The sequence below is a fragment of the Delphinus delphis genome, chromosome 15, assembly GCF_949987515.2.
Source record: "Delphinus delphis chromosome 15, mDelDel1.2, whole genome shotgun sequence".
In the NCBI taxonomy this organism is placed as follows: Eukaryota; Metazoa; Chordata; class Mammalia; order Artiodactyla; family Delphinidae; genus Delphinus; species Delphinus delphis.
This window is the reverse complement of record NC_082697.1, coordinates 68,201,580-68,218,846: the sequence shown is the minus strand read 5'-3', so window position 1 is coordinate 68,218,846 and position 17,267 is coordinate 68,201,580. Positions and strand designations below refer to the sequence as shown.

The 17,267-nt window shown below is 46.4% G+C and overlaps 1 protein-coding gene across 4 annotated transcripts in view; it reads right to left on the bottom strand.

Moving 5' to 3' along the window:
• Nucleotides 1-2,226: 2,226 nt before the first annotated feature.
• The window catches only part of PRKCB (protein kinase C beta), a 311,977-nt gene continuing 296,936 nt past the window's right edge, over nt 2,227-17,267 (bottom strand). For 3 of the 4 annotated variants that reach the window (XM_060031922.1, XM_060031925.1, XM_060031923.1), the window contains one exon: nt 7,501-8,958. In XM_060031922.1, the coding sequence (XP_059887905.1) occupies nt 8,800-8,958 (159 nt within the window). In that variant the 3' untranslated portion in view covers nt 7,501-8,799. Of the gene's footprint in view, nt 2,876-7,500; nt 8,959-17,267 lie in introns of those variants that run through there. The other variant, XM_060031926.1, reaches the window with a different exon arrangement.

Sequence of the window (17,267 nt, the reverse complement as noted above, 5' to 3'; positions counted from 1 at the left end):
TCCCTCCCTTTGAGTATGGGCTGGATTTACTGACTTGCTTCTGAAGAACAGAAAACAGTAATATGATGGGATGTCACTTCTGAGACTGGGTTACTACTGAGATTATATGGCTTCCAGAGTAGACACTCTCACTTGATTCATCTTCCCCCAGGGAAGCCGTGTCCAAAGACAGTTCTATGGAGATACCTATCTTGCCGGGAACTGAGGCTGCCAACACCATGTGATTAAACTTGAAGTGAATCCCATCTCCCCCAGTCGAGCCTTCATGTGTGACCTCAACCCTGGCCAACAGCCTGATTGCAGTCTTATGAGAGGCATTAAACCAATGAAGCCACACCACCCAGATTCCTGCCCACAGACACTGAGAGGTAATAAATATTTGCTGTTTCCAAGTTTTAGAATAATTTGTTACACAGCAGTAGATAACTAATACAACTTAGGTCTGGCCAATCAAAGTGCCTCACCCACCATTCCTCTCCACCCCAGATACAGTGCTTGGTTCAGGGATGTACATGGGACCAGGCTGAGCCAGTCAGAGGAAACTACAGGGCTCTTACAGGAGCTCCCACTCTGTCTCACTGGACATGATCCCAGGAAGATAAGTGGCTGGGACTTCTGCAGTCTTCTTGTGCCTATGAGTAGAAAGTCCTGGATTGCCTTGTTGGTCTCTATATGCCCAGCACCCAGAACTATGCCTGGCTCAGAGCCGGTGCTCAATATTTACAAAATGAAACTGGTTTATATCCAGCAGAGGGAGAAAATATGTGGAGTTGGCATGAAAAAGGGAGGAATCAGAAGTAACAATAGCAACCTCTTTTCTATTATCATCTTAGATGGAACATGCCATCACACATCTAAAGAAATCCACATATTTTTGTTTTCTAAATGTGATGCATTGAATACACAGTCTTCTTTTAAGTTGGCTTTACCCAATTTTAACTGGCAGAGTTTCTAAAATTCTGCAGAGTACACTAAGACCAGTGGCTTCACTGTATCTGCCCAATGCCCATTTCCTGGGGGTCTTCCAAGGAGGGAGGAGATGAATAAATTCTGTGGAGTCATGATGTACTTGGTGTGACAGAACTGCTCTTTTCTGCTACCCTATGGCATTAGCAGCTACGAAGCCATGTGTTACCGATTGGACTACTACATCTTTCAAAAAGAAAAGAGAAGCATAATTTCATTCAGAGAAGGTGTCAGGCTCACACCCAGTGGTTCAGTAACGTGACACTCTGATCTCAGAGAGAATGGGGCTCCTTATCATGCCAACAGCTTTTAGCAGTGATCTCCCTTATTTTCCCTTCCTCTTCTGACCTCCTTGGACAAGCATGGCTGTTGAGGAAAGGGCAAACCCCTGTTTGTTTTGTTTTGTCTGTTGCAGATACTAAGTTAGGAGAAAATAGTAAAAGGTAAGTAGTTTTACAAATATGAGTGATATCCTCACGGAAGGGTTCTTTCTGTCCTGACTCCAGTCTCCTTGCTGACTTTTGCCATGGCAGCAATGAAATTATGTCCTGTACTTTGTGCTTGAAGATTTAATACACACAAACCACTCAAATGGATGACTGAGCACGTACCCTGATTACGGGCACAGGAAAATATGAAGGTCATTAAGCCTGTGACTGGCAAATGGCAGAGGTCTCAATCTCAAATGGCTAGAGAATCCAGAGAAGTGGGTGAGAGCATAGTACAATAGGGGGTGGTGGAGACTGTGGTATAATAGGAGGATGCACTGCTTTTAAAGGAGCTAGCCATTTTTCAGTTCTGTTGAATTATTTCCACATGGAAATGTAGGCCCAATGCTACCAGTCTTCTGATTTTTTTAAAAGTGAATCTGAAAGTCTAGAAATTTACATAAAACTTCCATTTTTTAATGTTGACAATGATTTCAATTAAATGAAATTCTGTGCAAGTGAAACGAAATTCATCTACGCATCAGCCTATGGTTCTCCAGTTTGTAACCTCTGCGCCAGACTCTATTTAAAAGCAGACATGTAGGGCTTCCCTGGTGGCGCAGTGGTTGAGAGTCCGCCTGCCGATGCAGGGTACATGGGTTCGTGCCCCGGTCCGGGAAGATCCCACATGCCGCGGAGCGGCTGGGCCCGTGAGCCGTGGCCGCTGAGCCTGCGCGTCCGGAGCCTGTGCTCCGCAGCGGGAGAGGCCTCAACGGTGAGAGGCCCGCGTACCGGAAAAAAAAAAAAAAAAAAGCAGACATGTAAACAAGAGTTTGCATATATTAACTCAGTTTAATCATATCAATTCTTAAACAAAAAATTTCCTCCAAGAGACAATAGTTCACAGTAACTGCAAAGCTTACTCACAATTTAAAAATACCAGTCATGCTTAGCATTCAAGGGGGATATCATAGAATAACTGTAAAAACTTTTACCATGAACATTAGCTTCTGACTTTAAAAATTACAAATGCTGAAGCATTTTGGTATCAGACATAGTAGTTCTGATATCGTCTGTTCATTTGATGAGTTTCTGGCAGTTTGGAAAATTGTACCTCTACAACTGGATAAAGCGCTTACTCTAAACTAAACATTTTCAGATGTAGAAAACAAACTAGCAAGCTACACATACAAAGAAAAGCCCTCTAGGACAAGCTCTCCACGTGTGGAATGCCAGCATATGCACCATGAATCCTGGAAGACTAGAATAGATACATACACTTGCCCTGAAGTCTTGTACTCCAGGCTTACAATGGAGTTTGCATTCACCTACACATTAATGACAAACTCTGGGTTAGTATAGGAGAAGCCAGCAAATTCATTTTGGTCCAAGTTCATGATGAAGAGTTTATCAGTAGGCGTGAGTTCCACAGGCTGTCTGGTGAACTCTTTGTCGAAATTGGAGGCGTCTCGCTTGTCTCTCTGCCAAATGGAAAGCAAACACATTAACACAGCATAAGAAGAAGGAAACGTGACCAAGACGTGCCAGTTATTGAGAAGCTGATGACGTCTCATGGGCAGAGTCAGGAGGAGCCCTGTGCTGACAGGGTTTAGCAGCGGCATTGCAATACTATCCCCTGGCTTTCACATTGTATGTTGGCTTCAGGAGAGAAAACTTGGTGGAAATTTTCTAAGAAAGGAAATGAGACCTTGACTTTCTTTAAGGATTGCCAGAAAGTGAGGGGGGTGTGTGTGTGTGTGTGTGTGTGTGTGTGTGTGTGTGTTGTTTTCCTTGGCTTTGAGATGAATTGAGTTGGAAACTTCCTCTGACCAGGTATGATGTCACAGAATTAGTCATGCAGTAGAGAGTCCAGGAGGACATGATCCAAGAGCGCCCCCTGTGGCTAGGAGGCTTCTTTCTTTAAAGAGGAGCAGAGCCACATGACCACTCAGCTCCCCAGAAGGCAGAGTGGCAAAATGGGGACATCAGATCACTGCTCAATGAAAGGAACAGATCACTATCCACCCCACATTCCCTGGTGCGATCTAGGCTTTGAAGGGATGCTCTGAAATCCACCCACAGACTAGAATTTGGGTCTTCAACAGCCAGAGTTTCTTCCAAGGATGTTTACAGCAATGTATCTAGTCAACAAACTCCTAGTCTGGAAGGGCAGCTTTAAAACATTCTATTCTCCTAGTTAGTCTGGCAGTTTCTTTTTTTTGCGGGGGGGTGGGCATCAATCCCAGTTTACTAATTGCAGTTTGGGGCAAGTTTCACCAGGGAATGTCAGAGCGTGGGTTCATAACAGGATCTCACATCTGGGGGATGCTCTCACCTCTTCAGGGTCCCTATCAGCCTATGATCTTCCCATCCTTACCACCCATCTAGGGGCAGGTAGAGGTCCTCGCCCCTGGTGCTTTGACATATGAGAAAACTGAGGCACAGGAAAGTAAAGTGACTTGCCCAAGATTGCACAGTGGGGTAGTGATTTTTACCCAACCACATCGCACCTAATTCTGCTTCATCTCAGCCTCTCTGACTGGGGGGAAAGCTTGATGGCTGGTTTATTGCAGGACAACCAAGGATAACGTATGGGTTTCACAGGTACCGGGCAGGTTACCTGGCTGAAGCCAGAGTGGTGTCAGATTGTCAAGAGGGAAGGGTCGGTGAGGATTGACTGATTTGCTAGAATTTGGTCAATGGCCATCCATGCTTTAGGTTTAACCCCTAAAGGGTACTGACTGACAAGGATTTCTCATTACTGGATTCATTTCCCTTTGCAAAATACTTCTCGCAAGAATGCCTTCTTTTTGGTTGCTCCCCTGAGACAGGTAAAATGTCCCTAAGAAGTACCCCAATTACTCTTCTGGTGTATATGTAGGGGTGAGGGGTGAGGGGGACATGAAGAATGCAGTTCAGTAAGTGTGGCCAGAGGGGAGTGGGCTGAAGATGCCGCTGGAGCTGTTTTCTGGACAGTGGACCGTCTCTTACCGTGCCCCACCTATTCTGCTTTGTCTGGTCCTGCCTGCTGTCAGCCTGTCTTGTGTTGTCCCAGGCACTGAATGTGTTATTTGCTGTGTTCAGAGAAAAGCTTGAATTCCACGCCATCTTTTCCTCTAATATTGCCTGTGCATCCCTCTCTGGACCCCACAAGTCATACTTTAGCATCTTTTTAATTGTCTTCGTTGCACTTGCTGCTGTCAGGAACTGTCGTTATTATTTATTGCCTCTTTCCAGGAGGGCAAGGTCCTTGTCTGTATATTTCCAGTGCCAAGACTTGGCACATGGCAGGCCTTCCACAATTATTTGTTGAATGAATGAGTCAATGAATGAAGACTTTATGAAAGATGAGCCTCTTTGCTTTCTCCAACTTACAGTTGCCCCCGGGGCTAGAGATCATACTCTACAGCAAAACAATGGAATTTGTTCCCATTGATCCTACGGGTCTCTCACATGGGCCCCTGTCCATTGTGAGCCCCAATATGGACAGAACTGTGTTAAGTTCCTTGGAGATCTGAGAGCTCCAGGGCTGGGTGTGGGCCCTGGGTATATCTGGGGCTAGAAGCAGGCAGCTGTCTCCTTTCAGGTCCCCCCGCCGTGGGCTTCCCTGCCTGTGGGCATCCAGAAGAGGTTCCCTTCCCACCAGCCCCAGTATTGAAGGCCCTTCCCCATGTGTTGTTCTGGTGATGACTCATGCTTCCATCGTTCACATGGTGTAAACAGGACTGGCCATTATGGGCAGATCCTCATAGAAAATAGCCCTGAATTCTACCCTAGCAATTGGGAAAGAACGGGCCTCTCTGTTGGGACAATTCCTTTCTGGGTTGATAGTATCTGAAGCCACATGAGAATAGTTTCACTCCTTCAAGGAGGGTTACTGATTCCACTGGCTTCCTATTAATTCCCCAAGAAGGTCACTGTGACCATGGCCCTGTGCTTTCTTAGAAGAGAAGCAGGTTAGTGAGAAGTCCAAGAAATGAAAAGAGGGATTCTAAGATCCTGGTAGGCAACTAGCCATGGCTGACCTGGACTGTGTTCTGGTTCCTTTGGATTATCTTTTTAGTCTCTTTTTAAAAACTTCTCCTCTGATTTAAGTTCTTTTGGAAAATATCAGCCTGTCTCATCTAGAAGAACCAGGTGGTGTTAAGCCAGGGGCGGTGTCTCCCTGAGGGCCAGAAAAGGTAATGCCTGCAGGAATCTGAGTGATGAACCCCAAAGGTGAGATTCAGGACTCGGAACCGAGCTCTGAAACCAGTTCCCTCTCTCCATACAGGCGTCTCTGCTCCAATCTTGGTGATTCTGTGAGCTGTTCAAGTATGGAGGCTGTGCCTTTGGTCTTCTGGAGGGAAACTCACCCCAGTTACCCTCCTGCCTCTCTTTCCCCACCATTGCACTATATGATTGTCCCACAAATCTGGGTCAAGAGAGCACTGCTGCATCTCCTCCTGTAGCCTCAAATGTGATCCCCAGAGAGAAAGCAGAGCCCCATAGACTTTTGATGACTTCTTCTTTCTTAAAAGAAGCCTTCCCTGATTAACCCAGAGACTAGTTATCTCTAGATTACATCATGCTCTTAATTACTTGTTTAATGACTGCCTTCTTGGACTGCATCTTCATGGTTCCCCACCACGCTCCTGGCACCCACAATAGAGCCTGGCACAGAGCCGGTGCTCAATAAATGCTGGTTGGGTGAATGAATGGAGGGTGGAATACATGGACGGTCGCAAAAATAAATTCAAAATCTTCCTTCTTGGATACCTTTGCAAAGTATTCCCTTGGGATTACACATGTCGAAAGCTCTGTTTCTCAGTCTCCTCTGCACTTGAAATGTTGATAGAAAAGGCAACTGCAGGAATTCTGACTAATGATCCCTCTTTTTCACAGAAGGCTTCCCTGACCAACCCTCAGCTCGGTGTGTTAGGGGAACAGAGACTTTGGCTCGAGTACCTATTTCTGCAAACTATTAAACTTTTGTAAAATAATGGCAGCAATTTGGAAAATGTAGAGTGCAGTGTGTGTGTGTGTGTGTGTGTGTGTGTGTGTGTGTGTATACACACACACACACAGGGTATATTCTATTTATCTCTATCTAGCTATCTAGTTCTATCGATCCATCCATCCATCCTACATTGTTCTCTAAAGTTGTCTGTAGTCTTTTATTGATGGGCCAATGTTTCTCCATCATTTTTAATCTTCCTGAGAGCATATCCAAGGAAAGGACTGGTGACCCAACAGCCAGGTGAAGGACCTCAAATAACTTGTCTGTTGGTGGGCACAGCTCAGAGATGGTAGTCACAGAGCAGAAAGAGGCCCGCACCGAGAATCAGGAAACTGGGTTTGCATCCCAGCTGGCTGACATTGGGCAAGTCACTTCCTCCCTCCAGATGCTGGTTTCCCAACAATAAAATGAGGTTGTGCCCCGATTTCCCTCCTTCTCTGGCCACCTGAGCTTGTCAGCCAGGACTTCACGTATGCTTCCCCTGACGTCCAGATTGCTACCACCACGGCGGTAGCAGGGCTGGTCCCAAAGCCCACAGCAGGGAGATGAGAGCGGGCAGAAAGCAGTGAACCGCAGGGGGCTTTGCTGAAGTGGAGATCAAATCATGGTTTTTTTAAAGATGAGAAGTCTCACTTCAAGGACATTTGTCAAGTTTTTCAAGTTCCCTTGATGGTCTCTTAGAAGCCCTGGCACTTCCAGAAATCACTGGACTTGTGACAAGAGTTGTCTTTGGGGCTGCTTGAGGATAGCAGGGGACAGGAGGCAGGGATGGGGGACCACCTGCTGTCCTCGTCTGCTCAGATGGAAATGGGATTTCTTCCACCCAAGGGGTTTCCTTGGGCTTCTGGGGGCTCATAAACCTACTTGCTAGAAAGGTTGAGTGTGAGCTGGGAGGAGTAGCAATTTTGACAAGAAAATCAAGAGCCCCAGCCCGGCTCCTAGCTGGACCCTAAACTTGCCTCTGGTGGGAATGTGGGCCTTGAGCTCCGATATTGCTGGAGGCCCCCCTCGCCAGCTCACCTCACCCCATCACAGGCCCCCAGGAGTCCCTGAATGGTCCACAGTCCCAGCCTCTCTGACCGGCTAAACACTGGGGCCAAGGTTAAGTTCTGGGTTTAGTTGTTTTCTGTCGTGAAGCCTCAGGAGGCCCCATTTTGTAGTTTGGGTCCACGGTTTTCAAAGAGAGCCATTTTCCTTGAAATAGTATTTCTTCTTTCTTGCTTTTTTTTTTTTTTTATTGTATCTCGATGCTAGAAGAAAAATGGCACATAACAGACATCCAGGTACGAACATTTCCACAAACATCTTGCAAAACAACATCAAAGTGAGGAATACAACTGTCTATGCTTTCACGAAATGGTCTTTCTCAGAGCACTTAATTAGCTTTCCGAAGCCAGCAACAAACCTAGACAAACCCCATCCACGCAGGCACGGGTCTGCCAGGCTCCAGAGCCGTCTTCTTGGTGAATCAAAGCAGGTCATTGTGGTTAATAACATTTGGACACGTATTTCAAAGCATGTGTAACAAGAGTAATTTTTTTTTTTTTTTGCATTTGGACAACAACGGAAATAAAACCCCAAAGCAAATAAACTTTGAAATGTAATGTAAAACCATGGCCCTTCAGGACCTTGCTAAAGTGACCATGTCTTTTCAGGGAGTGGGTCCAAATGTCCTTTTCAAGTAGTTTGGGGATGAAGGTGATTGGGGACACAGGGAATCAGAGCTTACAGCGTTGAGGTAGCACCCAAGTTGGTTGCCTTATGACTCCTTGAGGTGCCCTTAGATTGAAACTGTTTCAAGGCACACTCTTAGAATTTTAAAAGGGCTTAGATAATCTTCTGAACTTTGCGTTTTAAAAAATAACAAATAAAATTTTATTTTCAGCATGTTCTTTTCAAAGCTCCCAGTGCCTCCAAACCAGGCAGAATGGAGGAAACTCCCTCTAAGTCAAAGCAACCACCTACATGGATACAAGCCAAGCTCCAAGTCCAGAAGTGGAAGAATACTGCTAGCATCCGATTATCCACCCGTTTGGCAGGAAAAATCTAGATTGGATGGTTGGGATTGGAAAATGTGTGAAAATGGCAGCGCAGGAAAAAAGGAAAGAAAGCAGGCATGTTCTGTCCCCACTGGATCTACTTCGCTGACGTGCTGGGGAAAATAAGTGCTAAAAGGACTTTGATAATGTGCTAATTATGCAGCCACAGTTTCAACATGCCATCTGCATAATCCCATCTCACAGAGATGCGCCAAACTACCTGAGGACATTTGGGTCCTGAAACATGGTCACTCTAGTTTCATCAGCAAATAAAACATGGATGCAATTTTGCAATTAAAAAAAAAAAATGTCACCACAATAGCCGTTGAGCTTGAATGAAATGAAGGACGGAAATCTACATATCTACTTAGCTCTTGACTTCAGGTTTTAAAAATTCAGAGTTAACAAAGGAAAATCCTTCGAATTCTGATTGGTCAATATTCCTGATGACTTCCTGGTCAGGAGGTGTTAGGACTGGTGGATGGCGGGTGAAAAATCGGTCGAAGTTTTCAGCATTTCGCCCACACTATGAGAGGGGAAGAGAAGAATTTGTGGTGGGTGGAAAAAAAAAAAAACAACCAAAACAAAACAGAACGAAATAAAACTGGGTGCGGTTTTCTCCAAACCCTTCCCTTTCACTACCTCAGAGAGGTTGTTTTGATGATCAGAAATGAGAGCAACATAAAATGCAAAATTTTCACGACCGTTGATTGGCACATGACGCTGGGCTCCCAACCTTCAGTTCCTGTAGCTCGTGAGCTGCCTCTGGTATCCTTCTGGGCAGTCAGGAGCTGGATGGCAAAGGCATGGGATGGTGGGGCTGGTGGCATGTGGCATGTTCTCCCAACCCCACCCCAAGGAGTCAGCCAAGCTCATTTTGAAGGAGATGTGATTAAGGTGACTGAGATATTTCTTGGGCACAAGATGCAAAGTAATGACACATTTATACATCACCTTGGAGATCCCAATACTAAGCAGCAGGTCCCTCAAAGCACTGTCCTCTGGCTCTCAGTCATCTCTGGAGATGTTTTCTAGCTCCACAGATACAGGAGTTTGTTACAAACTCCAGTCAATGGAGAAAGAGATCAAGACCTGGATTTGGTGCCTGCAATGGCTGGGCAACCACCAGGCGTGATGTCACCGACCCTTAATTACAAGGTGCCAGGAGGTAAACTCAGCCATTCTCCCTCCAGGTGGGAACAAAGGGTGTGGGATGAAACCCAACCCAGTGCTTTGGTGAGGCAATCCGGCTCTAGAGGGAAAACCATCGTCATTTCTCACTCATCCTGCTGTCCTTCTCTATGAAAGGTCCTGGTCTGAGGCAGAGTGATGACACATGTGTGTGTATGTACATGTGTACACTCATGCGTGAGTGCACACACGTGCACACGCCAGTTCTCATCTAACGAGAAGCGATGAGTCAGTAAATCTGGCCTTCTTTGTTCTTCACCAGCAAACCCGTTTACATGAAATCTCTAAGTGTTTCAGCAACCACAGCCCAACAGCATAGTAGCAGCAGTAGTAATAATAATAATTATGACAGTTAATATTTATTATGCATTTGCTATGTTCCAGGCACCCTGGAATGCTCTTTCCTTGTAGTATCTTATTTCATCCTCCCAATGATCCTATGAAGTGGGTATTACTGTCATCCCTATTGTACAGATAAGGAGACTGAGGCCAAGGAGGTGATGTAATTTGTTCAGGGTCCCGCTGCTAATGAACAGGAGAGCTGCGCGTGAACCACTTCTGTCTGATGTCAGAGCCAATCTCCCGGCGCCATGTTGCAAGAATGGTCGTTAGCTGGTGACTGACCGCATGGAGTGGGGTAGGGGTGGGGGGCAGGGGGAGAAGCCAAGGATGGGGATCATGAGGTCTCTGGTTTGAATGACAGAGAATATGCTTATATCAATCACCAAGACAAAGAATGCGGGAGAATTCAGAAAGATGACTATTTCCGTTTTGGACATGATGACTTTGAGGGGCCACTGAGATTCTCAGAGATGATCTGGGGGAGTCAGAAGTATGGGTTCTGGAGCTCAGGACAGAGGTCTTGAAAAAGTTTTTTTAAAGGACAGACTATGGAGGGTAGAAAAAAAGATAATAACAATAGTAATTAAAACCACTGAGCACTTTCCAGACAACTGACATTTGCTAAGTGTGTGGCATACATTAGCTTTTTAATTCACATAACCACCCTGTGAGGTACGTATCTGATTGTCATTTGCCAAAGGGAATATTGCCCCTAACACTTAAAGCGGTAAGAAGAGAATCAGGAGAGAGCTGCAGCAGACAAGCTGAGGATGGAGAGGAATCCAAGGAGAGGGCACTGTTACAGCTGAAATATCTCCAAGAGGTCAAGCAAGAAAGTTACTGAAAATGGGCCATGGCATTTGGTAATTGGGAGGAGACTGATGAGAAAATGCAGGGCTGCCGCCGAACTTCAGTCCTTGGAAGAGGGAAGATAAGCTGCAAAGCCAAGCAGTACAAGCTCCTCTTTCAAGCTTACGATCAAGGGAAGCAGAGGTATTGGATATGTGCTCAGAGGACCGAGTTCTCAGAGAGCCTCAGCTCCTGCCCCCTTCCTATTGGGAGAGAAGGAAGCCCACGCATCTGCAGACATGGGTTCGAATTCTGCCATCACTGACCGCTAGTTGTGCAACTCCAGCCAAGTCCTTTCAAGTCTCAGTTTCCTCTTTTGTGCCCTGGGGACAATTCTGACTTATATTTAAGCAGCATCATTGGGGCTGTGTCCAAAATAGACCGATGGGTGGACGAGGGGAAAAGGTGGAAAAAGTGAGACCAGTCAGGAGGCTGTCGCATAATCCAGGCAAGAGATGATGGTGGCCTGGAGGAAGATGACTGGGGGAGATGGGAAGATGCATTTGTTTGTGGGGGGTCTACTTTGAATTTAGAGTTGACATGATTTGCTGATGGATCGGACATGGGGTATGAGAGGGCTTGTGGTCTGAGTTACTTGGTGAGTGGGGGACACGAGGGGTAAAGCATGTTTGTTGGAAGACATGGAGCACTTGGTTTCATTCATGATAAATTGGAGAGTCCAGTGGAGGAGTCAAGGGTCAAGGAGGGAGTCCCCTTGCTGCGGTGTGAGGACTGAAAAGGAAGCAGCGCTAGACTGATGGCAGAGGCGGCGGGGAGGGTAGAAGATGGTGGCGATCATCCAGAGGAGAGAGATGGTGGATGGGGCTGTGGAAAAGAGGGTGGAGCAGAAGGGATGGAGCTGGAAAAAACAAAGAGGTATTTGTGGCAGGGATGGAGGAGTGGGAAGGCGTGTTACGAGGCAGCCCGGCGGGTGTTTCTGGGTGTTGGGACCTCAGCCAGCCAGTGCAGGAAGCCTGTTAGCTGAGACACAGAGAGTCTTCAGGGGCCATTTTTCTTTAAAAACCATCCATTTCCTATCCACAACAGAAGGCTGTTGCTCTGCTGGGGCCTCCCCAGAGGCTGTGATGGGAGACAGAGAAACAGCTTCTGGAAGCTCCGCAGCCTCCTCTCCCATCACTCCCCCCACTGCCTGGAGAACAATGAAATCTTTAAGTGAGATAGCAGAGAGGAGATGCAGGAACAGGGGTTAACCAAGGGGGCACAATACAGCGGGAGCGTGATTTCCTTGCTAATAAGCAGCTTACGAGGCTGGCAGATCACAGCCTCCCTAAGTGTTTCCGTGTTTTTCAAATGGAGCTGTCACTGCCCATTAGCTTCAGGAGCGCTCCCTAAATGGAGACATCAGCCCTTGGGAGGCACGGCCCTGATCAGCTCTGCGCCCGCTGTGTCCTTGGAGAAGGGGCAGCTCAGCGGCTGGGATCTAATTGCAAACGCAGAGTGGACCACACCTGCTTCTCTGGCTGTCTTGGGTGGATGCTTCACCCTCACTCAGTGGCGAGAAGAAAATCCAACCCCCTTGTCATCACTGGGGCTCCTGGAACAGGAATGGGGGCCAAAGCCAACTAGGTTATTTAAAATCACAGGGAACCTCTTCCCGGGTTGGAGAGGGGAGTGAGGATTCTGACTTGTTTCCTTGTGCCCCCGAATTTAAGAGACAAGACCGTTTGAAAAGCTTATCTGTGAGCCGTTACATGTGAGCTCTTCTTTTCCTTTTCTTCTCTTCTTTCTAATTTCTGTTTCATTGCGCTAATAACACCTCCAAGTCTAGCTGTCTAATGTGGAGTTGGCTCGGTCACAGCAACCACAGGGAGCCTTCAGAGACGCCAACCTGGATATGTCACTTCCCTGCTCTAGTCTGCGATGGCGTCCCACTGCCCGAAGCCACACTCCTCAGCATGGCTTACAGGCTGTTTAGGACTCGGCCCTGGTCACCTGGTCAACAGCCTCTTCGCTGCCCACGGTCCCGCAGCCCAGCTCCTCCCACCACAACACACCCACCAGCTGTCCTGACATCCTCCCAGCTCCTAGAACCCTCATGCACTCTCACCTCCGAGCCTTAGCACAGGCTGTCTCTTCTGCCGGGAACACTTGCCTCCCACCCTGTTCCCCATCATTGTCTACGCGTCCTTCTCTGTCTCCAGACACTTCCTCCAGGAGCTTTTCCTGGACTCCTGCTCTATCTATACCCCTGGGTTTATCCCATCAAGATATAGGATGTTCATCAAAGAATTGTTAGAGGGAAAAAAAAAATTTTTAAATCAACTCTCGGCCAACAGGGAAGAGTTAAATAAATAATGATCCATCTATTTTATGTATTGCCATGCAAAATGCTTTTAAAAATTAAAATAAGATGTAGAAGAATATTAAATAACAGTTATATATAATTAATGACAGTGTGCACGATATGTTCCCATTCTATAAATTACAGACATAAATGTGTGCGTGCTACCTGCAGGCACATTATACACGTGCTTCTACAGATTGGGAGAGTTACAGATTGTTTGATTTTTCTATCTTTTATGCTTATTGTGTTTTTGAAAATTTAAATAATAGTCAAGTAGTATTATTTTGTGTATAATAAGGACAAAAACTACAAAAGCTATTTTAAATGAGGGAGCTATTACAGTGGAGGAAAGGGGGAAAATAGAAATAAAGGGAATGGGAAGATGTAGCCAAATTGCCGAAATCTGCCTGGTGCTGTTTAATGTACTTCATCTTAGTTAAAAACTCTAAGATCTCCCAAATGGCTGCCCTAGTGTGGATTTGGGGATGATGACAAAGGCTAATATTTAGGTTATCTAAATGGGCATCTTCTGTCCATCGGTGTGCTGGGCACCAAAAATATGATGACACATGAGACAGACCCTGTCCTTGCCATCGTTGAGTTTATAGTCTAGCAGAGGAGACAGGTGCACACACAGGCCATGGCATGGTGCCACGTGACAAGTGCTGCGATTGAGTACAGAGGTGAGGAACGCGAGAAGGGCCAGGGAGACTTTCCGAGGAGATGACATCTAAGTTGAGTGGGACTGGAAAGAAAGACACTGCTTCTTTGGAGGAGGGAAAGGAAGAGCCCAGGGAAGAAATGGAGGTGAAAAGAGGTCAGGGACAGAGCAAGATGCTGGAGAAGAGGTAAAGGTCCACCCCATACTTCTCACTGCTTAATCAAGTTTGATAACATGAGGCCAATGGCACAGGGGAGATTCCTACCCAGCCTCCATCAAGACACCAGAGACTAGGTCACAACGAACCGTGACTAGGTCACAATGAAAAGATACCCAAGCGATATGGTCTGGCTAAAAGACAAGGGAGTCTCTGTCTCTGTCTCTGTCTCTGTCTCTCTCTCTCTCTCTCTCTCTCTCTCTCTCTCTCTGTTTTTAATGTGCAAATTCAGTGAAATTCGGGATCCTTTTTATGCCTATGGTTCTATGCAGCAGGAGAACGCAGGAAGGACCCACCCAGGCAGAAGCAGCCAGCCATGTCAGGCACACGCATTTGATCATTTTTAAAAGTTGTCCGTGGACCAAGGTGTTTTTCTGGAGCAGAGTCTGACAATATTCTGCATGGTCTGGGCTTTGGCAAAGCAGGAAAGATTAAAGCCTCCTTTCCTAACAATGAAGGTCCCTTACAATCAGGAATATTTGATCTCTGTGTCTATTAAGGAGGAAGCTGGCAAGAGAGGGGGCCTTTTGTGCTTGATAGCAAGTTTCATTTTTAAAAAGATCTTCATTTAAAACAACATGCAATGTTTTCTTTTCTTCCAGATCTCAGGTTAAATGCTACCTCCTCAGAGAAGGTGAGGTGAGCCTCTGGATCGCCTCCAAGTAAAGCAGATTCACCCTTTCTCCTCCTGTTACTCTCTCAGAGCAATCTGTTCATTTCTTCCACAGGAAATAAAATACGTGAATATCCCAATCTACGATTACATGTTTATTTCTTTGCGTATCTGTATTGTCTATATTCCCATCTAGACTGTAAGCTCTATGAGAGCTGAAGCCACATCGGATTTGCCCACCCCTCAATTTCCAGGTCCCAGTACAGAGTAGGCACTCAGTGTTGTCAAAGGGATGAATAGTAGCATATATTAAGTGCTTATTATTAGCCAAATACTGTATAAGTGCTTTACAAGCATGATCTCATTTAATCCAACAGTTCTATGAAGTCTGCTCTACAATGAGGAATAGATTTAGAGCTTAAGTAACTGACTAGGATTTGATCCAAGATCTGACAACTGATCCGTTTATGCAGAAACAAATAACTTGTTCCCAAGCACCACGAAAAAGAAACAACAAAACCCTTTGTAATTCCCCCACCCCAGTACCTTTATTATGTTAACATTTTGGTCTGTGTCCTGGATGGCTGGAAGAATTGTCGGACGGATGCTTTTTACTCTAAAACCTGTAGACTCATCACTTTATTCTTTAGCCTGCTTTTTAAAAAACGACATGAAATATACTCTAAACTTTTCCCCATGTCAACAAAGTATCATATTGTTCGTATCTGTTCTTCACCTTCATCCTAAACCATGTTGCTGGCTTCGAATAAGCTGCCCTCAAATAGTAATGAACGCTTTTACTTGCTTGTGTTTTTATAGCTTTGATTCTCACAAGTTGGTAAGATAGGCAGGAAAAGGATTATCTCCACTTAGCAGAAAATGTGAAAAGTTAACCATTTGGTCAGGGTCCTACAAGGTAAAGGAGGAGAACCACGATTCAGAGCCCGCTTTGCTTGATTCCAAAGGCCACGGGGCAACAGCGACATCTCACTGCCTTACAGACTGTATCCGATCATGTGGTATGGACTTGAAAGCTGACTTGGGCGGCTTCCCTGGTGGCGCAGTGGTTGAGAGTCCGCCTGCTGATGCAGGGGACGAGGGTTCGTGCCCCGGTCCGGGAGGATCCCACGTGCCGCAGAGCGGCTGGGCCCGTGAGCCGTCGCCGCTGAGCCTGTGCGCGCCAACCCGAGAGGCCACAGTAGTGAGAGGCCCGCGTACCACAAAAAAAAAAAAAAAAAAGCTGACCTGGGTACCAATCTCAGCACCACCCATCCCCAGCCAGATAAATGGTAAGCAGGTTAGCTAAATTCCCTAAGCCAGGTTTCCTGTTATGTCAAATGGATCTGTCTCGCAGGATGCGGTGAGGTTGATTTGACAAAATGCACATAAAATCTCTGACACGGTAGCTGTAGCCGCTGTTGAGTGCTGACTTACCCAGTCCTGTCCAATGAGCTAATCTGATGGGCGTGGCTGTACCCTGGCAACCAGGGATCCTACAGGCCCTGCCACACCCAACCTATCCTAGCGAGGTAGAAGGTAGATGGGCCCCTGGGCTGGACAGCTGGAGTTTGTCCAGCGGAGTAAACCGGAGCTTTGTTTTCCCATGACATTCCAAGGACAAAGCTGGTGGCAGGGGCTGAGCTCTGCCAGAGTAAGGAGATAAGACAACCACATCTATCAGCTCCCCAGCTGCCAACGGCACATACACAGGAAGGCTTCTCGGGGGTCAATAAGGAGAGGACGCCACCCCGTAATAGGTGCTGTCAAACCTCCCACAGGCCTCTGTGCTGGAATCCATCTTGGCAAAAAACATGTGCACACGTATTGGGGAGGGCCCTAGGACAGGTCAGGTGTGGAAAACAAGTGAGATAATTGGCCAAAGGTAAGCAAAGACCCAGAAGAACTGCCCTATGTAAATGATTTAACCACCTCTTCATTGCACTTCTCCTCATTAGGGAGGACACCCACGCCCTTTCTCTCAGGGTGTGTATCTCTGCCTTGCTTCTGTCTTAAATAAACAAGCTGCTTTTTGTGTGCTCTCCCACACGTTATGCTGTGTCTCTGATAATAAACTTTGTACCTGTTCTTACAGTGTTTGCCTCTTTGAGAAATTCATTTTCCAAACAGGGCAAGAGCCAGGGCAACTTTGCTTCTAGCCTCTAGCCCCTGGAGGACCAGCAGCTAGGATTTCCGGTTTTCATCCACGCTACCCAGGTCTGATTCCTGGGCAGGGAGCTAAGATTTCTCTTCAGGACCGCTCACTGCTGTCTCTCTGAGATCACGAGGATATTACCATTAACAAGTTACAGACACTTAAAACACGAAATCTTTCCCACCAAGGCTGGCAAGATATGTGGGAAGCCACAAGGTGAAGCCAGGCCCTGGGGCTTTTGGTTAGAGAAAGTGAGGAAAACGTGGGCCCAGGCACAAAAGGGACACCTCCTCTCTCCCATCCAAGCCTCACTTCCTCGGAAAGACATTTCGAGCAGTTTCACACACCACTTCTGAGCTGCTGTTTTTCATACCCTAATTGGAGGGCACTTTGTGATTGCTTTTAAGAACTGCACTTGTAAATAAACAAAAAATACACTTTTGTTCTTTCCCTCTCTGGGTCATGGGCATGTCTTGATCCTCCAAGTTCAACTGTCATCAGAAGT